Source organism: Delphinus delphis, chromosome 10 (genome assembly GCF_949987515.2).
Source record: "Delphinus delphis chromosome 10, mDelDel1.2, whole genome shotgun sequence".
Lineage (NCBI taxonomy): Eukaryota > Metazoa > Chordata > Mammalia > Artiodactyla > Delphinidae > Delphinus > Delphinus delphis.
Genome location: NC_082692.2, coordinates 13,720,009 through 13,746,680, shown reverse-complemented (window position 1 = coordinate 13,746,680; position 26,672 = coordinate 13,720,009). Strand labels below are relative to the sequence as shown.

Below are 26,672 nucleotides of genomic sequence, written 5' to 3'. Positions count from 1 at the left end.
ATATTTGTAGTGCTTACATTTGTACGTATCCATCTGTAAGAGAGGTGCCCTCTGGGTCTCACAGTAAAAGTCAAACTGGAGGCCGTGAGTATAATAGAAAGAATAGTAGCCTTGGTGTCCAAGGGACTGGCCTTTGGGGGCCAAATTGTCCGCTTCTGCTGTGTGACCTCGGCTGCTGTGTATGAAACACTTGTGTAGCTGAAGCATTACAGTTTGCTTCCTCTTCCATCCTCCTTTCTTTCTGCTTGCCCTTCTCCAGGCTCAGGAAAATCCTTCTCCATGATGGGCAATGCTGAGCAGCGGGGCCTCATTCCAAGGCTCTGCTGTGCTTTATTTCAAAGGATCTCTCTGGAGCAAAATGAGTCACAGACCTTTAAAGTTGAAGTATCCTATATGGAAATTTATAATGAGAAAGTTCGGGATCTTTTAGACCCCAAAGGGTAAGTTAGTGGTTGAAATTAACCTTGTAGTAGGGGTAATAATTTTAAGTGATCCTGAAGTTAAAGTTGCAGGTGAGTATATGTATTTGCGCCCTTGGTCGGTACTCGAGTTTCAGTTCATTTACTGAGAAATCATCAGCTTCTCAAAGCCTGTTGGTATATCTAGTATTCATAGTTTATCCTATATTCGTGTATAAAGTTGCTTACATATGCCATTTAAAAGGATGTTTTTACTATTTTGTTATTTTTGCCACTATGGTTTATTCATAAAAATTGAGTTAAAAATGACACATTGGTCCTTCCATTTATGTTGGAAAGTAGCACCTCTAAATTGGAGGCAAAGTGGTTGAAGATTTCAAATGACCCAGCCTAAGCAAGTCATTCTTTTCCAGGGATGTACACTGGAATCACTTGGGAGGCTTTTTAAGGATACACTGGCCTGAGCCCCCGCTCTAGCACTTATGATTCAGTAGACCCAGGGAGAAACCCAGGCATCTGTATTTTTTAAAAGCTAGGTGATAAAAACCAGATGAGTTTGTTTCATAGAGGAAGGAGAGGGCCATTTACCTTTTTAATTAATTAAAATTTTTATTGATTTAAAAATAATATATATAAAAATTTAGAAAGTAGGTAAATGTAAGAAGAAATAAAAATGACCTATAATTCCATCACTCAGAAATAACTGCTGTTAACGCTTTGGTGCATTTTGATCCTGTGTTTCAAATCTATGGGGTGGATGTGTGGTATGCGTGTTTAGGTTCTTCTCTAAATACAATTCAATATCCTGAATTTTTTATATAACATGATGAAAATATTTTTAAATGTTTTTAGCAGCTGTATAATCAAGGGTATAATTAGAGGCATAAGATAAAAATTATAGATGGAAAGGAAGTGACCCAATCATCAGAAATAGTTTTAGTTATTAACTGTTTAATGCATATGAAAGAATGTTTACAATATATGTAAGGTTTAAAGAATAATAAAATCAATGACTGTCCTACTCACCGTTTGGCTTAATAAATGGAACATGACTGATATTTTTGAAGCCACCTGTGTACTCCTCTTTGATACTGTTTCAACTCCTACCATTCCTACTATTACGAATTTTTTTTTTTTTTACTATTACGAGTTTTATATTTCTCATTATCTTCCTCCTCTTTAAGAGTTTACACATAATTTTGCACAATTTTTAACTGTGTGTAAGTGGCGTCATAATACATGTGTCCTTCGGTGACTTGCTACTTTTCCCCTCAATGATTCATTCGTTCTGATATATGAAGTAATAACTTATTGATTTTTACTGCTCTTTAGTATTCCACTGTATAATTATACCATAATTTATTTATTCTGTCTCCTGTCATTTGTGTGGTTTCCACTTTTTACCACTACTGTGCTGCTCTGAGCATTCTTGTACTACATTCCTCCTGGTGTACAAATGCAGGAGTTTCTAGGGAATACATCCAGAAGTGGAATTGTGGGTCAGAAGCTACAGCATCTTCAGCTTTGGTACTGCAAACCTGTTTTCCGAAACAGTTGTACCAGTTTACACTCCCACCAGCAGTGTACAAGAATCCCAGATGTTAGACACCATCAGAAGCACTTGATATTGTGCTAGGTTTATTTTTTCTTGCTCATGAATAGCATTAAAGAATCTCTGGTTGTGCCAACAGACTGAGCCGAGTTCTGAATCCTTGGGCATCAAATCAGCTCTCTTGAAACTGTGCACTTGGTCTGCCCTTGTTTAGAGTACGGCAGAATTGCTTGTTGTCACATTGCATTCTTCATCCTTAAAATAACGTTAGTAAGACCTACTTTGTGGAATTGTGAGATTAAGATTCAGTGAGATAACTGAGAGGTTCTTAGGGAACAATGTCGAGACTTCGGGAAGTGCTCATTCTTAGTTTCTTTTTTCCACACTTGAGTGATGCCAAGCATTGACTCTTGATTTGAAAAGTGATTAGTATCTGATGAAAAAGGTGACGTATACAATATGGCTATAATGTATATTATAGCTTTGCTTTTCATCTCAATTATCTACTGATAAGCTCTTCACATGGGTCCCAAACCGGGATTGCCATTTAAAAATTCAAAAGAGCCCTAAAATCTTCACCAGCAGAGCCAGTTCTAAATATAGGATAAATATCAGTAACTACAAACAGCTACTGTACTATAACATTACTTTCTGTATAAAATGGTCAGCACAGAAGCAGCTTAAATCAATGCTGCTGATCTGAAAAGGTAAATTAAAACACTTTAATATTGTTCACTACTTGCTCAAAACCTTAAGACATTACTTACTGAGAATATGCTTATTTATAGAATAGCCTGAAGGTTAAGTTCAATTCTGGCATGTTCTTTGCTTCATTTCCTTTTTTTCCCTCCTCCCACATGAAATTGAAGTTCATCTACTAAAGCAAGTTGGCCTAACGTAGTATTCTGTGTACTGGCTGTTTAGTTTGGGAGTAGAGATAGAATTTTTTAAATAATACGTTACTTTAAATAGAAATCAGAGTATAAAAGACATTCCTCATAAGGAATGCTGTTTTGCTAATCCAAATAAAATAGCTTTTAGAATACTTTTTGATTGTTAAAAAAAAAATTCCTTTGAAATTGCAATCTTAGTTTCTGAGTACTTTTAAAAGTACTTTCTTTTTAGAAAGAAAAGCTCAAGTTGGGTCTGACTCATTCATTCCTTTTTCCTTTCTCTCAAAGGAGTAGACAGTCTCTTAAAGTTCGAGAGCATAAAGTTTTGGGACCGTATGTAGATGGTTTATCCCAACTGGCTGTCACTAGTTTTGAGGTAAGTGCCATTAAAAAAAAAAGTCATTTAAAAACTGACAGTAACTTGAAGTATATAGGTAATGTTGAATATATTTTTATGTGAACGCTTTATAGCATATTGACGCCGTTCATGGTCTCAGAAACCCAGTATTAACCACCCCAAACAGAAAGAAAGGGCTTTAATCACACTCTTCAGCCTGCTTGGTTGTGAGGGGTTTGCAGTATTGTTGGGAGGCCCAGTGTTTTGCGATTGCTGAATATTTTCACTCATAGCACTCTGCTGAAACAGTTCTCCCTGAAGTTTCCAGTGATGTCCTTCTGGACAAATCTGGACAAATGTAAACAGTATTTGGTAGTTATTTCAACCCTTTCTCTTTGACAGGGTCTCCTGCCTTAGTTTCCATTACTTTTCACTCTTCGGGTTCTTCTATTTTTCTGAATCGATCCTTCCTCCATTGACCCGTTTCCTTTTCCTACTCCTTGACTTTTATGCTTTCTCATGTCCTGGCTCTATGTTTTGTCCCTATTTTTATTGTCATTACTTTGGAAATCCCATAAAAGAAACTGCTGTCTGTTGCTGAAGAATACCGATAAATAAATGAATGAGCAAATATATCCTTCCACTTAGAAGTACCATCTATGTGTTGTGTTTATCTTTGCATCATTTCAGGCTCAGTAGGACTAAAATTAATCTGCAAGATAACTCTCTCCAGCCATTTAAACATAGACAGTTCTATTATTGCTTAGATCAGAAATAAAGTGCAGTCATTACTTTGAAAACACTGAGATCCTGAAATGAACGAAGACCCCTCTGGCATGAAGATGCTAAGTCAGCACTTCTGCTAAGGTGCCTGGCTCGTAGCTCAGTGTTATAAGGATCAGTGTCTGTCTCCTCCTGTTACTCATTAGTAAGAGCTGAGGAATTTGTGATTTGCATTCAGCTCTGCCTCTTATTAGGTGTGGGAAGAGTTATTTGACCTCCATGAACTTCAGTGTCCTTGTGTGTAAAATCAGGAAAATACTTATTTTATAAAGTTCATCCATCAAAAATTGTTTAAGAGCCTTAGGTTCTGGGTGTCCTAAAGCAGGTGTACAGAGACGAAGAAGGAAAGTTTCCTGTCCTGGGAGAGCCACGGTGTTGGAGGAGGGAGGCAAATAATCAAGCAGTAGAGAGCTTTGCAGGAGAGTTAGAATAAAACAAGGTAACTACCGTTATTGAGTATCTGGAATGCTCAATAAATATTAGCTCTTTTCTCCTTAGTAACTTGCAAAGGGAAGAATAGGTACTTAACAGAGGAAGAAGATGATTGCAGGATGGAAAGAATGGGGGAGCGGCGGAGTCAAGATGGTGGTGTGGGAAGACGTGGAGTTAGCGTCTCCCCACAACTTGGGTGCCTGTGTGCCACTGGTGGGGGACTCTGATGCACAAGGAGATGAGAGGAACCCCAAAGTGAACCAGTAGGATGTAGGGGGACTGAGGGGGGAGGAGAAGTGGAGGCCAGACAGGATCGGCACCCCTGAGGCTGGGGAGATCAGGAGAGGCAGGCAGGAGGAGCCATCCAGGAGGAGCGGGAGAGGAGTGGAGGGTGATTGCTCCTCCCACTCGGGCACAGGGAGCCTGCTGGGCTCCCAGGTGAGGTCCCCTGCCCTCTGAGACCAGGGGTGGGGGCACGCCTGGGACCCTTCTGTTCCTTGAGCCTAAGCCCCACCCCCACCCCCGCCAGCTCCCAGGGCCTTTTCCAGCCCTGTGGGTCCTGAGCATTGGCCCCACCCACCACCCAAACCTTGCCCTTGCTTAGGCCCCACCCTCCACAGCCAAGGCCTTCCTCCCCCCCCCCGCCACCCCTCTTTTTTTTTGCCGCCCTAGGTGGCTTGCGGGATCTTGGTTCACAAGCCTGGGTTCAGGCCAAAGCTCCTGTGGTGGGAGCTCCAAATCCAAACCACTGGACTAACAGAGAACCCCAGACCCCAGGGAATATTCATTGGAGTGAGGTCTCACGGAGGTCCTCATCTCAGCACCAAGACCCAGCTCTACCCAATAGCCTACAAACTCCAGTGTTGGAAGCCTCAGGCCAAACAACCAGTAAGACAAGAACACAATCCCACTCATAAAGAGAAAAAACCAAAACCAAAATGAGACGGCAAAAAAATATGTCACAGATGAAGAAGCAAGGTAAAAACCTACAAGACCAAATACATGAAGAGAAAATACGCAATCTACCTGAAAAAGAATTCAGAGTAACGATAGTAAAGATGATCCAGAATCTTGGAAATAAAATGGAGGCACAGATTGAGAAAATACAAGAAATGTTTAACAAAGATCTAGACGAACTAAAGACCAAACAAACAGAGATAAACAACACAATAACTGAAACGAAAAATACACTAGAAGGAATCAATAACAGAATAACTGAGGTAGAAAAACGAATAAGTGACCTGGAAGACAAAACGGTGGAAATAACTGCTGAGGAGCAGAATAAAGAAAAAAGAATGAAAAGAATTGAGGACAGTCTCAGAGAGCTCTGGGACAACACTGGACGCAGCAACGTTTGAATTACAGGGATCCCAGAAGAAGAAGAGAAAAAGAAAGGGACTGAGAAAATATTTGAAGAGATTATAGTTGAAAACTTCCCTAGCATGGGAAAGGAAATAGTCACCCAAGTCCAGGAAACACAGAGAGTCCCATATAGGATAAACTCTAGGAAAAACACCAAGACACATATTAATCAAACTAACAAAATCTAATTCAAAGAAAAAATATTAAAAGCAGCAAGGGAAAAACAAAAAATAACGTACAAAGGACTCCCCATAAGGTTCCAGCTGATATTTCATGGAAACTCTCCAGGCCAGAAGGGAGTGGCAGGATATACTTAGAGGGATGAAAGGGAAGAACCTACAACCAAGATTACTCTGCCCAGCAAGGATCTCATTCAGATTTGATGGAGAAGTCAAAAGCTTTTCAGACAAGCAAAAGCTAAGAGAATTCAACACCACCACACCAGCTTTACAACAAATGTTAAAGAAACTTCTCTAAGCAGGAAACACAAGAGAAGAAAAAGACCCACAAAAACACCTCAATACATAAGGCAAATGCTAACAACCATGAAAGGAGAAATCGACAGTAACACAATAATAGAAGGGGGCTTTAACACTCCACTTACACCAATGGACAGATCATCCAAACAGAAAATAAAGAAACACAAGCTTTAAACAACACAATAGACCAGATAGATCTAATTGATGTTTATAGAACATTCCACCCAAAAGTGGTAGAATACACTTTCTTCTAAAGTGCACATGGAACATTCTCCAGGATAGATCACATCTTGGGTCACAAATCAAGCCTCAGAAAATTTAAGAAAATTGAAATCGTATCAGGCATCTTTTCCGACCACAACGCTATGAGATTGGAAATCGATTAAAGGAAAAAAACTGTAAGAAACACAAATACATGGAGGCTAAACAGTGCACTACTAAATAACCAAGAGATTACTGAAGAAATCAAAGAAGAAAGTAAAAAATTCGTAGAAACAAATGACAATGAAAACACGCCAACCCAAAACCTATGGGACGCAGCAAAAGCAGTTCTAAGAGGGAGGTTTAGAGCAATACAGTTTCACCTCAAGAAATAAGAAAAATCTCAAATAAGCAATCTAACCTTACACTTAAAACAACTAGAGAAAGAAGAACAAAGAAACCCAAAGTCAGTAGAAGGAAAGAAATCATGAAGATCAGAGCAGAATTAAATGAAACAGAAACGAAGAAAACAATAGCAAAGATCAATAAAACTAAAAGCTGGTTCTTTGAGAAGATAAACAAAATTGATAAACCCTTAGCCAGACTCATTAAGAAAAAAAGGGAGAGAACACAAATCAATAAAATTAGACATGAAAAGGGAGAAATCACAACTGACACTGCAGAAATACAGAGGATGATAAGAGACTACTACAAACAACTATATGCCAATAAAATGGACAACCACGAAGAAATGGACAAAGTCTTAGAAAGGTACAATTTTCCAAGACCGAACCAGTAAGAATTAGAAAATATAAACAGACCTATCACAAGTAATTAAATTGAAACTGTAATTAAAAATCTTCCAACAAACAAAAGTCCAGGACCAGATGGCTTCACAGGCAAATTCTGTCAAACATTTAGAGAAGGGCTAACACCAGTCCTTCTCAAACTCTTCCAAAAAATTGCAGAGGGAGAAACACTTCCAAATTCATTCTACAAAGCCACTATCACCCTGATACTAAAACCAGAAAAAGATGTCACAAAAAAAGAAAATTATAGACCAGTATCACTGATGAACATAGATGCAAAAATCCTGAACAAAATACTAGCAAACAGAATCCAACAGCACATTAAAAGGATCATAAACCATGATCAACTGGGATTTATCCCAGGGATTCAAGGATTGTTCAGTATACGCAAATCAATACAACACATTAACAAGTTAAGGAATAAAAACCATATGATCATCTCAATAGATGCAGAAAAAGCTTTTGACAAAATTCAACACCGGTTTATGATAAAAACTCTCCAGAAAATGGGCATAGAGGGAACCTCCCTCAACATAGTAAAGGCCATATATGACAAACCCACAGCAAACATACTCAATGGTGAAAAACTGAAAGCATTTCCACTAAGATCAGGAACAAGACAAGGATGTCCACTCTCGCCACTCTTATTCAACATAGTTTGGAAGTCCTAGCCTCAGCAGTCAGAGAAGAAAAAGAAAAGGAATACAAATTGGAAAAGAAGAAGTAAAACTGCCACTGCCGATGACACAATAGAATACATAGAAAATCCTAAAGGTGCTACCAGAAAACTACTAGAACTAATCAATGAATTTGGTAAGGTTGCAGGATACAAAATTAATGCACAGAAATCTCTGGCATTCCTATACACCAACAACAAAAAAATCAGAGAAATTAAGGAAACACTCTCATTTACCATTGCAAAAAAAGAATAAAATACTTAGGAATAAACCTGCTTAAGGAGGCAAAAGGCTTGTACTCAGAAAACTATAAAACACTGATGAAAGAAATCAAAGATGACATAAACAGATGGAGAAATATACCATGTTCTTGGGTTAGAAGAATCAATATTGTGGAAATGACTGTACTACCCAAAGCAATCTACAGATTCAATGTAATCCCTATCAAACTACCAATAGCATTCTTCACAGAATTAGAACAAAAAATTTTACAATTCGTATGGAAACACAAAAGACCCCGAATAGCCAAAGCAAACTTGAGAAAGAAAAATGGAGTTGGAGGAATCAGGCTCCCTGACTTCAAATTATACCACAAAGCTACAGTAATCAAGACAGTATTGTACTGGCACAGAAACAGAAATATAGATCAATGGTGCAGGATAGAATGCCCAGAGGTAAACCCACGCACATATGGGCACTTAATTTATGACAAAGGAGGCAAGAATATACAATGGAGAAAAGACAGCCTCTTCAATAAGTGGTGCTGGGAAAACTACCGTTACATGTAAAAGAATGAATTTAGAACACTACCTAACACCATACAGAAAAATAAACTCCAAATGGATTAAAGACTTAAATATAAGATCAGACACTATAAAACTCTTAGAAGAAAACATAAGAAAACACTCTTTGACATAAACCACAGCAAGATCTTTTGTGACCCACTTCCTAGAGTAATGGAAATAAAAACAAAAACAAATGGGACTTAATTAAACTTAAAAGCTTTTGCACAACAAAGGAAACCATAAACAAGACAAAAAGACAGCCCTCAGAATGGGAGAATATATTTGCAAATGAAACAATAGACAACAGATTAGTCTACAAAATATACAAACAGCTCATGGAGCTCAATATCAAAAAAACAAACAATCCAGTTAAAAAATGGGCAGAAGACCTAAGTAGACATTTCACCAAGGAAGACATACATATGGCCAAGAGGCACATGAAAAGATACTCAACATCACTAATTATTAGAGAAATGCAAATCAAAACTACAATGAGGTATCACCTCACACCACTCAGAATGGCCATTATCAAAAAATCTAGAAACAGTAAATGCTGGAAAGGGTGTGGTGAGAAGGGAACCCTCCTGCACTGTTGGTGGGAATGTAAGTTGATACAACCACTATGGAAAACGGTATGGAGGTTCCTTAAAAAACTAAAAATAGAATTACCATGTGACCCAGCTATCCCACTACTGGACGTATACCTGAGAAAACCACAATTCAAAAAGAGACATGTACTACAGTGTTCATTGCAGCACTATTTACAGTAGCCAGGACATGGAAGCAAGCTAAGTGTCCATCGACAAATGAACGGATAAAGAAGATGTGGCACACGTATACAATGGAATATTACTCAGCCATAAAAAGAAATGAAAACTGTAGTTATCTGTAGTGAGGTGGATGGCCCTAAAATCTGTCCTACAGAGTGAAGTAAGTCAGAAAGAGAAAAACAAATACCGTATGCTAATGCATATATATGGAATTAAAAAAAGAAAACGAAAAACTGGTAGTGATGAACCTAGTTGCAGGGCAGGAATAAAGAAGTAGACCTAGAAAATGGACTTGAATACATAGGGTGGGAGGGCAAAGCTGGGTTGAAGTGAGAGTAGCATCGATGTATATACACTACCGAATGTAAAATAGTTGGCTGGTGGGAAGCAGCCGCATAGCACAGGGAGATCTGCTCGGTCCTCTGTGATGACCTAGTGGGTAGGATAGGGAGGATGGGAGGGAGGCTCAAGAGGGAGGGGATATGGGCACATGTGTATGCATATGGATGATTCGCTTTGTTGTGCAACAGAAACTAACACAGTATTGTGAAGCCATTATACTCCAATAAAGATCTATTAAAAAAATAAAGTAAAACAAAACCTCTGTTGAGCACAGGGAATTCTACTCAATACTCTGTAATGACCTCTATGGGGAAAGAATCTAAAAAATGAGCGGATGTATGTATATGTATAACCAAATCACTTTTCTGTACAGCAAAAGCTAACACAACGTTGTAAATCCAACTATACTCCAATAGAAATTTTTAAAAATAAATAAGAAGAATGGGGGAAACATTGCATCCACTAGAAAGCACTGAGGGAGTGGAAGCTCGAGACAGGCTCTGTGGAGGAGAAGCAGGAGGTTTATATGGAAGGGTGGTGACAGGTGCGTCATAATTAACACATACGCTTGATGGGCAGGATGCTGTTCTTGGGTTTTTTGCTTCTAATATTTTCCCTCTGCTTTTTCTCCAGGATATCGAGTCATTGATGTCTGAGGGAAATAAGTCTCGGACGGTAGCTGCGACCAACATGAATGAAGAGAGTAGCCGCTCCCATGCTGTGTTCAACATCATCATCACACAGACGCTGTATGACCTACAGTCTGGGGTGAGGGATCGGGTGGAACCTTCGGTAGCAGTGAAAGAGCTCTACCTTCATGAGTGAACTGTTTCATGACTGGATTCAGTTCCTGAGAACTTTATGCCAGCTCTTCTACTTACTAGATGAGCTACTTTGCTTACATCATTTAATTTGTTAGGTCTTACTTTATATATAACATTTTTTTAAAAATCGGATTCCTTGTATAAACTCCCTAAAGAACGTGATGATGTCACCGTACAGCTTTTACTATGTATCCTTTCATACTGAAATTCCCCTAAAAACAACTGGGTTTACTTCATAGTCATTAAGGGATATTAAAGAGGAAACCGCAACATTTAGCCTAAAGAAAGCTTTTTCAAAAAAAGAAGGATTTGACCTGAATACGGAGGAATCCTCATGTCCTGGTATGTTCTCATAGGTGCATAAAAGCTCCAGCTTTCTGACTGTATTCTGGAAAGCCCAGTGCACTTGCTTCCCAACTACAAAACAAAATGCCACACTGCTACACCAACCTAAATTTTGCCCGTGAAACTGCTAGTCCAAGAACTCTTCTTACAATTTAAGATCTTCTTGAGGAGTATGCCTTGTTGTAGCGGGATGGCTTTCGTTGTGGTGCTGAGATATATGTAGATGTCTGTGTGGTTTCTGCACTCATGTGTGTCGTTTCTCTCCTTTCTCACGACTAGAATTCGGGAGAGAAAGTGAGCAAGGTCAGCTTGGTGGACCTGGCGGGTAGCGAGAGAGTGTCTAAAACGGGAGCCGCGGGAGAGCGACTGAAAGAAGGCAGCAACATTAACAAGTAAGAGGCTGGTGCAACTCCCGCGTTAAACTAGAACACCCCACCCAGCTTCTCGTGTGCCTGGGGGACTTGTCGCATTACCGGGGGTCAGATGGCTCTGATCACAGATGGTTCAGAGTCTGTGTAGCTTTAATGAACTGGGTTGAAGAAGAACATTCACCTGCCTCTATTGAGATGCATGAGGTTTAGTAAAATGCCTCAAACATTGTACAAACACCCAGTGTATCACTGTATAATATCATCTTAGGTGAACACAAGTTGCAATTTTGCAAATCAAATCATATCTTAAATTTAACTCGAGGAGCTTATTCTGAAGAGAAAATCTGCTTCGAATCCCTTTGTAAGGCTAATACGGTTTAAACATCAATATCTCCCCAAAAAGTAACATTTATTGACGAACTGCCGTCCTGAAATCTCACTCTGCCTGAGTGCCTGCAGCATGCCCAGGGATGTGGTGAAGGCTGGAGGAGAGCCGAGGTGCAGGGTGTGTAGGAGTTGGCCCGGTGGCCGAGGAGATGAAGGCATTTCACTCAGAGGGTACAGCAAAGGCACAGTAAATGCCCATAATGTGCTTAGAACAAAGCCTGGCACATAGTATACACTGAATAAATATTAACGGTTGTAGCTATTATTTTTATAAGCTGTATAAACAGCGTGAGTAGAAAGTAGCTTAGTTTGTACTTGAACTTTTCTGTTGAGACATAATAACTTGGGGTTTTGTTTAGGACAGAAGGTGACAAGAGGTAATATAGTCAGGAACATGTTTGTGCAGCTTGCATTTCAAAATGGTACCGGCACATTGTAATTTTACAAAAGTTTACAAAAGTTTAAAATTAGCAGGGAAATATCACCCCCTCTATCAGATGGACAGAGCCGTGCTCACTGCACAGACTGCTGCTTTACGGGGTTAACTTCCAGTCATTCTGTCTCCTGCTCTAATAACAAAGGATTTTGCTCTATTTCATGACAAAGCATTATAGGAGCCCAGGCGGGCATACAGCTCTGCATTCCAAAGTGAGTGCAAGAACCAGGATGGGGAAGCAGAAATGAGGGTGTGAGGATGCAGGTACCAAAGAAAAGAGTGTCACCCCTCCTAGACATTTGTTTACTGGTGCTAAGCCATGCCAGCCCTTTGCCTGTATCTACACTTGTGGGAAGCCACTGGGAATCCTGTGCTGTGAATTTATGGAAATTTTGAGTATGGCTGGCCTTCATGTGTAACAAGCACTAGTTTCTTTTAACCTCTTACTATATGCCAGGCACTGTTCTGAATGCTCTATATGTAATAACTCACATCAGCATCGTGAGATGGGTCTATTACACCCATGTTACAGATGAGGAAAGCAAGGCAGAGAGCACTGGAATAATATATCCAGGGTCACAAAACTCTAAGCGTGGATCTTAGATTTGGTTGTAGGCAGTTTGGCTCGAGAGCCCAGACTCATCCCACTGCTGTAAGTGGGGTGCCCAAGTGTTCTGTTTGCCGGAAAGAGTCCTGATTGATACTTTTGTCCCAGAGGAAATATTAATAGTGCCCCCTTCAATTTGGACACTAAATTATGTAGTGTCTCAAACTGGACTACCCGAAGGCCACATGATAACATGATTCAGGTACTCCAGCTACTGGCTCTTTTCCATTATGACTTAATGGATTGAATGGCATTCTCTTAGCTTCCTGTCATCTTTCCTTAGTTATATACTGGCTCTTTCACAAGTGGATGTATGTATTCCTTACTACTAGTCTGTGAGATATCTACATTTTTATGGTTCTTTTTAGTTTTGGGAGCACTTTCATATGCATTATTTCATGTGAGGTTCATTACATGTATCTTTTTCTCTGTTTAAAGATGAGGTTGGAGATATTTAAGTAGTATGAATAAAAGCTGAGCAGACGTTTATTAAGCCTCTGCTATGTGTCTGGCACTGCCTTGGATGTGGGGATGCAAGAGGATCTTAGATATTGTTGTAGACAGAATATTGCTTGCCTGTCCTCCAAATATGTCCGGGTCCTAATTCCCAAAACATGTGCACATTTTACCTCACAAAGGGATTTTGCAGATGTGATTAAGTTAAAGATTTTGAGATGAGAAGATGATTCGGGTGGGTCTGATGTAATCAGAAAGCTCCTTATAAGTGAAAGAAGGAAGTGGCAGAGCCAGCGTCAGGGTGACGTGGGTGAGAAAGACCTCACAGTCCATTGCTCGCGTGAGGATGGAGGAAGGGGCCATGGGCCGAGAGACGTGGGCACCTGGAAAAGGCGAGGAAACGGTTCTCCCCTCGAGCCTCCCGAAGGCACATAGCACTGTCGGCACCTTGGTTTTAGCTCAGGGAAGCACATTCTGGACTTCTGGCCTCCAGAACTGTAAGATGATACAGTTGTGTTGTTTTAGGCCACTGTGTCTCTGGTTACTTGTTACAGCATGATTGCTGCCCTCGAGGAGCACATAGGTTAGGATACAGTAAGTTACTTCATTCGAAAAAGCAAAAGGAGGTGGGGGGATTTTCTCGAGCAGGTGATGTTGAGAAGTGCTGCGTCACCCAGCATTGAAGCATGTTTTTATAGGACACATTGACCAGCCTGTGGATGTTTGCCAAGTTGGTCTTGTGCTTTTCCCAAAATAACTGGCTCGAAGGGAGTGGAGCCGTCTCTGAACCCTTTCCCTTGAACCTTAATCCAGGCCTTTTTTCTTTACCCCACACATCTCTCTCAGCTCCCTGAGTTGGTGCATAAGTGCCGGCAGCCCACTGTGGGTCCAGGTCTCCACCAGGTGTCCTCCAAGTTCTCAGCATGGTCATTGGTACTTAGTCACTGAATTGATGGGACATCTTCTCACAGTAGGACCATGCCGTGGTCTGCACAGCTGTCTTAGAGACCTTTGTAGAAGGAGAGGCCCATAGTCCTTTACCTGCAGTTCCAAAATCCAAAGTGCTCTGAAAACCAAGTGCTTTTCTGATTTTCTTCATAGCTCACTTGTTGGTGAACCCTCACCTGAACTCTGATGAGGTCTTTATCTTCATTTATGGTCTTTATTTACTCATTTAGTGTGGCCATTCATAAGTTTAGCTGCAGAAACGTTCATGAATTTTACTATGGGCTGCCGTCCCAGATCCCACCAGTGGTCATGGGTAAGTGTATGCACTGAACTTCCTCAAATCCAAAATATTCTGAATTTCAAAACACATGTGGCCCCGAGGATATCCAATAAGAGATAAATGGACCTGCACTTTTTTGTTCCGTTTAGCAAATATGTGTTGAACACCGACTGGGCATAAGAAGAAAGGGGTGAGTAAGATCAGACCCTGGCCTCAGGAAGTTCAAGGTCCAGTGGGGAAGGAGACCTTTGGAGGAGTGATATTAATACGTTAACTGCCATAGAAACTTACACACAGGGTGCGGTGGGGACATGGGTGACAACACAGCTGGCAGGTTTGCGGGAGGCTTCCCAGAGGAGACGCGGGAGCTTCTTAGTTACAGAAACTAGGGGTGTGACCTTTCCGTGCCTCTGTTTCCTCACCTGTAAAATGTGGATGAGCAAACACCGTGAGTAAGGCTGTTGTGAGGATTAAATTAGTGACTACTTGTAGCATGCTTAGAACAGGCCTACCCCTAGTAAGCTCTATGTTAAGTGTGTATTCGTAAAATAAATAGTGTATTGAAACTGCTGCCTGATAGTTCCACAAATGGTTTTTTTAAGCCTTAAAATCAGTGCCCAGTGGAGGGCTAAAATTAAAGAAATCTCTGACATGTTTCCTAAGCTTTCTCTCAGCCTCCTACTGGGGCTTCTTTATATGGAACATTAATAATCCTCTTAAGCAGACCTGCCAGGGACTTCACACGGACATTAGTGTCTGCTTAATGGGCTATGGATTTAGGGGCTTCATCTCTCCTTAAGCTCTTAAGAGCTTTACAGCACACGTTATTCCTTCACGCGGAGAGCTAAGGCACTGTATGGCTGTACCGCCAAGGCCTGTTCCGGACTGGGGAGGGATAGGTCAACTGTAGACCATCTTCAGAGGGGACGCATCTGGGAATCCGTCTGCTGCTCCTCTGTCTACTGAGAGCAGAAGGACGAAGCCTTTTTCTGCTCCTGGAGACTGGTTGGTTCAACTTCTCTGAGAACTCACTTAGATCATGGAACACTCTCTAATACCCCTAGGAATGTCATTGAAAACAGTTCTGTTCTATTCTCAGCAATGGCCAACCATTAAATGCCAACAGTATTCATCTAATGAGTATCTTCCCCAGTCTCCTTTCCATTTCAATCACTGTGGTTAATAATAAAGTATATACTAAACATATCCAAAAATGGGCTCTGCTGAACACTTGTTTGAGGGATATTAATATGTTACTCCTAGGATTCTGTCATATAATTTGTTTTTGTTTTTGTTTTTGTTTTTGCGGTACGCGGGCCTCTCACTGCTGTGGCCTCTCCCGTTGCGGAGCACAGGCTCCGGACGCGCAGGCTCAGCGGCCATGGCTCACGGGCCCAGCCGCTCCGCGGCACGTGGGATCCTCCCGGACTGGGGCACGAACCCGCGTCCCCTGCATCGGCAGGCGGACTCTCAACCACTGCGCCACCAGGGAAGCCCCTATAATTTGTTTTAATAACTTATAAGCACAATGTTTCTAATGTTTCATGTGACTCAATCCTTTTTTTCTTCTTGAGCACCCTCCATGACTCTTGTTCGTTTCCCCTCGGAAACCTCATTTCAGTGGGTTTTGCCTGCAGAACTAAACGTGAACTTGTACCAGGGGAGAATAAAAGTGGCCTGCCTTCTGTCCATTATTCAGGGGCGGGTGGGGGTCCTTGTTAATTTACCACTTGTGCATTGCAGGGTCCACATATGTGAAGAAAGAAATCTGAATAAATGTCTCTGTATTTAACACAAGAGACCCACGGGGACAGAGCAAAAATTCGCTCCTGAGGATGCAGTAGCCACATCTTTTGGGACATGTGCCATTGTTACTTCAGTGTTTCCCAAAACATTCTTGTGAAATACTAGTTCCTCAAGTGGCTCTGGGGAGAAAAAGACCCCTGGATAAATAATTTTGAGAAAGGTTACTTATAAAGCCTTCCTTGGGAGATTGCCAGTGCTAAAAGCGCTCAGAAATCCTGTAGTCATGAATCCCATATAACTTCATGATTCCCTGAGCTTACTTGATGACAGAATTCTAGGTATACCATATATTAATGTCTCCAGAACAAATGTGCAAAAGAACTTTTTTTGGGGGGGGGGAAATGTTCGTATATGCTTTTTTATTACACCACAGCAATTGAAATGGAAATGAGATTGGGAATGATACTCATTAGATGAACATTTGAGTTTAATGATTTGCATTAGTCACTGGAAAACAGTGGTGAGTGGAAATGAGGCCCATACTGTAGATATAACTGTTTTCTTTCCTCTCCTGTCATGTGATGGTGCTGTCCTTTCACCATAATTTTCCACATAAATTGCCACTTTGCATTTCTCCTTTCCTGTAAGGAGTGGGGACTTCCTGGGGAAGAGGGCTAAACTCAGTTCCACTAACTTCATCATCTTTTGACTAATTCTGTAAAAGCCAAGGATTGCATTATGCTGTAAGCAACAGAAACCACTGCAGTGACAACCAAGTGATGAGTTCATCTTTCTCGCTTAACGAGAAGTCAGAGGCAGGCCCAGCACCTCAGAAATGCTATGAGGCACACAGCTGTATGTACTAACCTTAGTGTGTGTTCATGCGGTTCTCATGACCTCAAGACAGCTCTACCATTCCAGGCATTGTATCCATATCTGTGTTCCAGACAAGATGGGGAAATGACCACCGGCTTCTGTCAGCTGACTATGTACCTTTTCTATCAGGAGAACCATAGCCTGCTCGGAAGCCCCTCCCAGGAATATCTCCCTATATCTCATTGGCCAGAACTGTGTTTCATGGCTTCTCCGAGCTGCAGAGGACTCTGTAGAGATTTTAGCTTGGTTCATCCTTCCCAGCAAAATCAGGTGTCCGTTAGCAAGTAAGAAAGGGGAAAATGGATATTGGGCCAGCACCCACAGAGTGTACCCAAACCGGCCTTGAATTAGTCCTTTGTAGAAAGAGGTTCGTCTTCTGTTCTTCACTGTATTCTAGACTCAGCGTAGTAACTTGGCAAATATTGACTGCGTGCTTTCTGTAAGCCAGGCGTAGCAGTCGCTGCTGCCACGGTGGTCACAGTCTAAGTAGAAAGAGCAATGCATACACGGCTGACTCAAAGTTTAATAAGTCCTACAGTTATGATCTTAGAAAAAGATCACTGGAAACGTAGGTAAAATAGATTTGAAATCCATCCTAGACATTATAGATAACTCACATCACATCATATCTACTCCTAAGAGAAGGAATCTGGTGATTGGAGTTTCAAGGGAAACTAGGTAGGTTTAAGGAAGGTATAGAAAAGCAAAAAAAAAAAAAAGTTGAATTATGACAATTTTTTAAATTGGGGTATAGTTGCTTTACAATGTTGTGTTGGTTCCTGCTGTACAGTGAAGTGAATCAGCTGTATGTATACATATAAATGACAATTTTTTTTTCAGCAAGCCACTTTTATTTTGATCCTCCTGAGTTTTATTTTTGATCCTCCTGAGTTTTATTTACTCTCTTTCTGATCCCGAATTCTCCCTTGTTATAGTTGGCTGTCTGTTTTTTTTGTTCTTTTTTTGTTTTTTTGCGGTACGCGGGCCTCTCACTGTTGTAGCCTCTCCCGTTGCGGAGCACAGGCTCCGGACGCGCAGGCTCAGCGGGCCGGCGCACGAACCCGTGTCCCCTGCATCGGCAGGCGGACTCTCAACCACTGCGCCACCAGGGAAGCCCCTGGCTGTCTGTTTATAGATGTTATCCCCTGGCCTAAGTCTTCCTTCCTCCGCAGCCAGCCCCTCCCCCTTCTCCTCCCGACCCCCCCCCCCCCCCCCCCCAGGACTCGTGGTGAGAGATTTAACCATTAGGAACTTCCTCACTGTCTCCACCTCCAGCAGGTTCAGGAAAGGAGCGGTGCTTTCCTAGAATGAGAATGATTCCTGGAGTAATGTTTTCAGCCCCTAAAATTGGCAAAACACTCCCACCCCATTCTGACACCCATGAGCTGCCTGTTTGCCTCCAGGCTGAAACAGCAGGGCTAGCAGCGTCCATAATTTGTTATTTTGTTATATTTTTAAGGTCCCTGGAAATAAAATTCCTATTAAAATATGTAAGCCTGGTGTTCAGCTTTCAGACGTTGAACTTTCAAATGGTTTTTAGCATCCTAGATGCCCTTGGATCACTGCAGGGGGGAACCCAGAAAGGGGGGGGTGGCATGGACCCCTCGTCACTGGATAACCTGGTGACCTCTCCGACATCACCGAGTCCCACTCATTCTGCAGTTTATTTCTTTTTGTTCCAAGAGGACCATATTAGGTTCGGATGAAGTTCTTGTTTTGACTGTATGCACACCGTTAGGTAAAGAACATGGCTTCTACAAGTGTTAAGCTTCTCTAACTGAATCAGTTATAGAGCTGTAGGACCACTGTTAACCTCAGAATTGCCGATACTGACCCTTGAGTCGCTGAGCTCTTTGTAGTTGGTATGAATTAAAGTAATATCTGCTGCATTTGGGTATGAAAAATTGGGGATAGTCCAAAGAGTTGCTTCCAAATGAAAATTTCATTTCAATAGTAACAAAATATGAAAAATGCCCAGTATTCTATATCTAAAGCAGAAATGTGTTTTTGCCTTATATTGAACTCCTTTTTCCCTCTTTTTCATATATATCACATGCCATTTTTCTTAAAATTTCTTTTAAAGTGTACAATTCGGTAGCTTTATGATATTCATAGAGCTGTATAACCATTACCACAAACTAATTTTAAAACATTTTCATCATCCCCAAAAGAAACCTGGTGTCCAGATCATTCCCCCTTCCCCCCACCTCCCCAGCCCCGGGCAACCACGACTGCCATCTCTATAGGTTTGCCTCTTCTGGATGTTTCATATATAAATGGAATCAAACAGTATATGGCTGTATCAGTTTCCTAGTGTTATAACAGATTACCACAAACTGGAAGGGTTAAAACAACAGTTCTATATTTTCTCACAGTTCTGAAAGCCAGAGGTCCAAAATCAAGGGATTAGCAGGGTTGGTTCCTTCTTGGGGACTCAGAGGGAAAACCTCTTCCATGCCTCTCTCCTACCTTCTAGTGGTTGCCGGCACTCCTTGGCTTGTGGATGCATCACTCCAGTCTCTGCCTCCATTTGCACCAGTTGTTTTCCCCTGTGTGTCTTTGTGTCTTCTCATGGCTTTATTTTAAGTACACCAGTCATTGGATCAGAGCCCTCCCTAAGCCAGTATGATCTCATCTTAACTATTTACATCTGCAAGGTCCTTATTTCCAAATGAGGTCACATCTAAGGTTCCGGTGGACATAATTTGGGGGTGGGGAGTGGGCACTATACAACCCAGGCCAGTGGCTTTTTGTGTTCGTCTTCTTTCTCTTATAAGTTTTCAAGGTTCATCCATGTTGTAGCATGTTTCAGAACTTCATTCCTCTCATATGGCTGAATAATACTCCTTCGCAAGGACATGCCACATTTTATTCTTCCCTTCATCTTCGGTGGACCTTTGGGCTGGTTCCACATTTTGGCTGTTGTGAATATTGCTGCTATGAAAATTGTTATACAAGTTTTTGTTTGGACATATGTTTTCATTTCTCTTGGGGTGGATTTGTTTAACTTTTAAATTTGTCAATTATGATACACATATTTATGTCACTTGGCAGTAATGGCTGTTGGTTATTAAAATTCTGACTCATTTTTGCCTCTTGGAATTGCTTTGTGTTTCAATGACTTTTCCAGTGACTCACCTTTGGAGAATTATATTGTGTGGTGGGAAATACGCTTTTACTCCTTTCAACTTATTTAATGGAAATCTATTGTTAACATTAGAAAGAAAGCTATGTAGTCTTTCAGTTGCTAAGCTCTAGTCACATGCTGATTTGTGTCCTTCCTTGTCTTTTATAAATACGTAGTAGCTTTCAATTTTTTAATCATTTACAAAGGGTTTTGTCTTTATGATATCATGTAACCTTCCTTGCAGTCCCGGGAGATGTCCTGAGACTGCTCTTTTCTGGCTGCTAAACTTGGAATCCAGTTGATTTCTTTTAAAAGAGCAATTGGTACTTAACTAGGATACAAGGATGTCCTTCATCCCTCAATACCACAAATCTGTTGTTTCTATGGTGATGTTTTCTCCAAGTGCAGAGAACATGTATTAACCACCACGGGACACTCATTAGCCTAGACTACTGGTTCTCAAACTCAACCTGCATCAGAATCACCTGGAAGACTTGTGAAAGCTCAGGTTCCTGAGTCCCACCATGAATGTTTGATTCAGTAGGTCTGTGGTGGGGCCTGAGAATGTGCATTTCTAACAAGGCTGCAAGTTGTGCTGGTCCTGGTCCCAGGACCACTTTTGAGGCTCATAGGCCTGGCACCTGAATGTATGTATCACTTTGGGTATTGTTCAGCCAGGGCTTCTCAAAATTTAATGTGCATGTGAATCACCTGGAGATGCCTTTAACTGGTTCTGATTCAGCAGGCCTGGGAAGGCTTCCAAGATTCTGCTTGGGTAGTTCTTTGTTAAACTGTAGCAACTCCACATTGAAATAAGCTTGCCAGCTTTAAGCAGATGAACAGGATGTACCTTGTAACTGTAGTGGAAGGGTGCTTTGCAAGTTACATTGTTACTCTGGGAAAATCAGAGGCCAGAGTGGTCCAAGTTAGACTCAAAGAGTAAATGGTTGAGACTTTAAACGTAATATTTGAAGTAAGTTATAATTCTCTAGTGCGATCTTTTTGTTTTGTTTTGTTTTTGCGGTACGTGGGCCTCTCACTGCTGTGTCCTCTCCCGTCGTGGAGCACAGGCTCTGGACGCGCAGGCCCAGCGGCCACGGCTCACGGGCCCAGCCGCTCCGCGGCATGTGGGATCTTCCCGGACCGGGACACGAACCCGTGTCCCCTGCATCGGCAGTCGGACTCTCAACCACTGCGCCACCAGGGAAGCCCTCTAGTGCGATCTTTTAAATGTATGTTTCCAGGTTCTGAAATGTATGTTTCACAGGTTCTGTGATTGATCGGAATAGACTCTACAGGGATTCTACATTCATTCTTTTAAATTAATGGGGTTACTTTTTGTTTTCCTTTTTTTCAGTTTCTTGACAAATGAATGTAGACTTGATGATATCAGCTTTAGGGACTTTTATTTTTTTTTATTTTTTATTTTTTTGCGGTACGCGGGCCTCTCACCGTTGTGGCCTCTCCCGCTGCGGAGCAGAGGCTCCGGACGCGCAGGCTCAGCGGCCATGGCTCACGGGCCCAGCCGCTCCGCGGCATGTGGGATCTTCCCGGGCCGGGGCACGAACCTGCATCCCCTGCATCGGCAGGTGGACTCTCAACCACTGCGCCACCAGGGAAGCCTGGGACTTATAATTTTATACTTATTATCTAGAAGGATTATTATTTTACGAAAACTAAATAAATACTCCATAAAACTAATTTTTTAATTTTTCTCTTGGCAGATCACTTACAACCTTGGGGTTGGTTATCTCATCGCTGGCTGACCAGGCAGCTGGCAAGGGTAAAAACAAATTTGTGCCTTATCGCGATTCAGTCCTCACTTGGCTTCTTAAGGTAATTCATTGTTCTCGTGTTCTTTTCCAACTAGAAATTGGCTGTTTCAGTGGTGACAGCTGAGAAGTGTGTGCAAAATACTACACAACGAACTCCTGACAATACTGTTATCCTGATTCCTAAACATGCAGGATGAAAACTCATTCCTGTTGCCTTTTTTCCATTAATAATGCTGTTTGACAGGCATTGTGCATTGACGTGAATAGAGAGAGACCACTTTCATCTGTCATAAACTTACTTGTGAAATACAAACCCATTTCCACACTGAGTTTTCTTTAGCACGAAGGTCATCCGTGCATGTGTGCTGCTTCCCTCATGCGTTGTGCGTGGAATGGGCCTTGTTTCCTAAGATGCTATTTGAAATATTTTGCAGGACAATCTGGGGGGCAACAGCCAGACCTCTATGATCGCCACCATTAGCCCAGCAGCAGACAACTACGAAGAGACCCTCTCCACACTAAGATATGCCGATCGAGCCAAAAGGATCGTTAACCATGCCGTTGTGAATGAGGATCCCAACGCAAAAGTCATCCGGGAACTGCGGGAGGAAGTGGAGAAACTGCGAGAGCAACTCTCGCAGGCTGAGGTATGGTCAGCCCGGTTCTCCCTGTGATCCAAGCTCCCCGGCTCGTGGTGTCTGAGTGGCGAGGCGAGGTCGAGCTCACTTGCACTTCCGGGTAGCCTCATGTGGTTCAGTAGTTCTGAGTTGATGGGCATCTTCTCCGTGCTATGCACTGTGAAGACGCAGGCGTATAATGCAAGGCTCCGTCCCATGAACTGACAGTCAAGGAAGCAGACAATTGAAAGAGAGGTGCTGCTATTGCCTGTTTGCTTCAGTCAATCAGGTGGCCCTTGAGCCCAGATCTCTTCCAGTGTGAAATCCTAAGACCCAAATATGCTGCTTTGATTAACATTGTAGATTACATTCCCACGCAGCCTTGCCATTTGCAGAGAAGTTAGTTCTGTATCATCTCCTCATTAAGTCGTGGAGGACAAGGTGGTCAAGAATAGTTAGCATTAGGAGAAATTCAGAAATCTCCTTTTATCTTTTTTTATCAGTTCCTGACAGGGAGCAAAATCATTTTGCATTGTTACCATCTTTCCTTGGCTTTACCCAGACTTTAATAACCATAACCCTTTCCAAATAGCTGTTGCCAGAGAGGCACTGTCTCACTGAAATAGTAACAGGACTGAGATGAAGGTCAAATGCCTTAACTTCAGTCACATGCTTCCACATGCCAGGGTTCAGATGTGTACCTAAGGCTTCTAAGTTCACATTCCTTCATACCACTGTCTTCTGACCCCACAAAGAAAAGGAAGTCAAAGCCAGGGATCTGAATATTCCATCTGTTGGTGATCACGGAGTTGCATTATAACTATTTGTTTACATGTCTTTCTCGTCTTCTTGGCCACGGGCTCCTAAAGTGCAAGAGGCGTGTTTTATTAATTTTTTTTCGCTAACCCTTAGTACAACATTGATACTGGAAAGCACTTAGCACAATGACTTGCCCATGGTAAGTGCTCGATAAATGTTGCTCTTTTTGTGATTATCATCATAATCATCACTGAGTACATCACACATAATTTTTTAAAAATCGATGCCAAGAAGGGTAGCAGAACACCTGAAAACTCAAAATGCTGATAAACTTTGATGAGAGTCATGATCCTAGGAGGAGAGTATAACAGCTCTGGAATTTGTCTGTAGGTGGATGGCCTCCATCCTCCCTCTTTTCTGTGAATCTGCATTTCCACTGTGACCATGTAATCTAGGGCGGGTAGCTGGAACAATGCCTGGCCAAAGGGTGGAGCAGAGGAACCACAGCAGGTTCATGTAGAATTTTCATGTGTGTCCCCTTGGACCCAGCACTAAATATCACTCCCAGGCTCTGTTAACAGAGTGAGACTCAAGCATCCTGAGCCGGCCTCCACATCATTGCCACTTCAGCTTCCTGTCCGAGCTCTGCCATCTTTCTTGGTCATAGGGTTATACTCTGCAGGAGCTCATGTGACTATAGGGTGTCAAAAAAGCATATGTGGTGGCCAAATAAAGGCCCCCCAAATTTCTTAAGTTGCATATAGCTATATTTAGACCCCTTAATTATTCTCACTGAGCAAACACAGAGGGAAATGACTGCCTTTTTAAGCAGAAGTCCTATTTCCAAGTGAGTAATAAATATGCTAAGTTTATTACCATCAATAAGAAAAGTAGTTCAAATGGCCCAGACTCAAATTTTAAAATAAATGAGAAGAATTGCCACCTTTCCTGGTAGGTTAATATAACTGGAATGTGTTTATAAGTGATGTGTGTTGATCTCTGTCTTATTGAAAAAGAAGTCTACTTAAGTAATTTGTTCTCATACTTTTCTATTTTGAAGATGAACTTTAGCATCTTTTAGGTCTTTAAATGTGAAATTTAAGTACGATGGGTAAAATTACTCTGGGATGATTTGTATCAATTTAATTCAGGGCACTGGAATTTCTCTTTCTCCCTCAAAGAGTAGCAGCCATTTACTCTTTCACTTCATTTGATTAATAAAGGTCTAAAACCCCCTGACAGTGTGTGGCTTAATTGCTTCCAACAGGCAGTTGATAACCGCTTAGGAAGGACAATAAGGGATTGTCTTGTACACAAGGGTGGAAAAAATTAGAAAATCAGATTTCTCTGCTTTCATTTTAAAGGCTATGAAGGCCCCTGAACTGAAAGAGAAGCTCGAAGAGTCTGAAAAGCTGATAAGAGAACTAACAGTGACTTGGGAAGAGAAGCTGAGGAAAACAGAAGAAATTGCACAGGTAGCTTGATAACTTGGGCCTAAAATATTGTGATTTTTTTTAAATTTTATTTTTTAATTGAAGTAGAGTTGACTTACAATTCTGTGCCAATCTCTGCTGTACAGCAGAGTGACTCAGTTATACACATGTAGACATTCTTTTTATATATATATTTTTTCTTTGCCATTGTGTTTTATTCCAGGATATTGAATATATTTCCCTGTGCTATAGTGATTCTTTTTCATTTGCTGTCTTTTCTGTATAGCCACTTATCATCCTCAAAACGTCCTTTAAGGACCTCTTTCTACTGAACTAGAGCCTGCAAAGATCCTCTTTAGACACTGGCTTCATTGTTTTTTATTAACTACCGTTTGGTCCCTGTATTTGCTAGAAGTGTTGCAGAGCACTGAATTTGTACAGGCATGGTTCAGGAAACATCTTTAATACGTTCTGCTTTTCACATTTAACCAGAAACCTGTTCTGTGGTTTTAGATCACCTGGCAAAGCATGCAGCTACCTGATTGGCAGAGAATTTACAACATGCAGCATATCAGTAGTTTTTTCAGTGTGCTTGATTCTTCAGCTTGTTAGCAAATGCTGTTATGAACTTTACTTGAGAAAATAAAAAGCAAGGACTAATCGTGTGAGTGTGTGTGTATGAGAGAGATGAACCTCTACACTGTACATTTCATGAACAGTTTAATCTCATTGACCACTTGTAAGTATTGGACCATCCCAATCAGGTGGCTTGAAATCAGTAACTGGAACCTAGTCCAGCCTGCTGCTTATATGTCTTGTAGATATCACAAACATATACCTAACTTTCTATAACTCCTACATTGCTTTATTTTTCTTCATAGCCCATATCACCTTTGGAAGTTCTGTATTTTACTTGTCTGTTTTGTCATGGTCTCTCTCCTTCCATTAGAATATAAGTTTTCATGAAAGGAGTAGCTTTGTTTTGTTTGCTTTTATATGCTCAGCCCTAGATCTGTACCTAACACATAAATATGTCTTGAATAACTTGAATGAATTTGAGGCCCTCTGCAAAAGGGACCCAGCCTGCTCTTCCAGCCCCATCTCCCACTACTTTCCCACATTGACTTTCCCACCTGAAATCATCCAGTGCGCCCAGAGTCTTTACTGTGCTTTCCTCTGCCCTTCCCCTAGAACACTCTGCCCTTATCTTGCTGCTCTCCCATTTCTTCCTACTGAAATTCTTCTTGTGCTTCAAGAACCATCTCAAATGCATTCTCTTCCTGAAGCCTTTACTGGACTCTTAACCCATCATGATTTCCCTCCTTTGAAGCCCCGCAGCACATTGTTCCTCTCCAATGGCACAGGGCTCTCCTCTTTTACTTCTAGTTGTGTGGTCTTATCACCTTCACTGGACAGGAAGCCCTTAAGGGCAGGATGGTGCCTGGTTCATCCTTGGTGCCCCTAAAACACTGACACAAGAAGTCATGCGTTTTAGGATCTCACTAAACTTGGTTGAGCTGATTAGAATGTGTAATTTCACTGGCCTTGTCCCCAGAAATAGTGCCTTAAGCTTTCCACGGATACATCTCACGACTAGAGCAACAAATAGAGCTTCCCTGCTTTTGTCTGTGTCTGTGCACAGGAGAGGCAACGACAACTTGAAAGTATGGGGATTTCCCTGGAGACATCTGGTATCAAGGTGGGGGATGACAAGTGCTACCTAGTCAACCTGAATGCAGACCCTGCTCTCAACGAACTTCTGGTTTATTATTTAAAGGTAAGAGAGTATGTTAATAGATAGTTGCAATCCCGATTCCGTCACGTACGATTCCCACTTGAGTCTG

The 26,672-nt window shown here is 41.5% G+C and overlaps 1 protein-coding gene across 1 annotated transcript in view; it reads left to right on the top strand.

Moving 5' to 3' along the window:
- KIF13A (kinesin family member 13A) overlaps window positions 1-26,672 on the top strand; it is a 216,568-nt gene that overhangs the window by 134,100 nt on the left and 55,796 nt on the right. Inside the window, 8 exon segments of the mRNA XM_060023590.1 lie at window positions 260-440; window positions 3,153-3,240; window positions 10,475-10,609; window positions 11,290-11,402; window positions 21,969-22,080; window positions 22,454-22,666; window positions 24,760-24,870; window positions 26,471-26,605. Of these exon segments, the coding sequence (XP_059879573.1) occupies window positions 260-440; window positions 3,153-3,240; window positions 10,475-10,609; window positions 11,290-11,402; window positions 21,969-22,080; window positions 22,454-22,666; window positions 24,760-24,870; window positions 26,471-26,605 (1,088 nt within the window).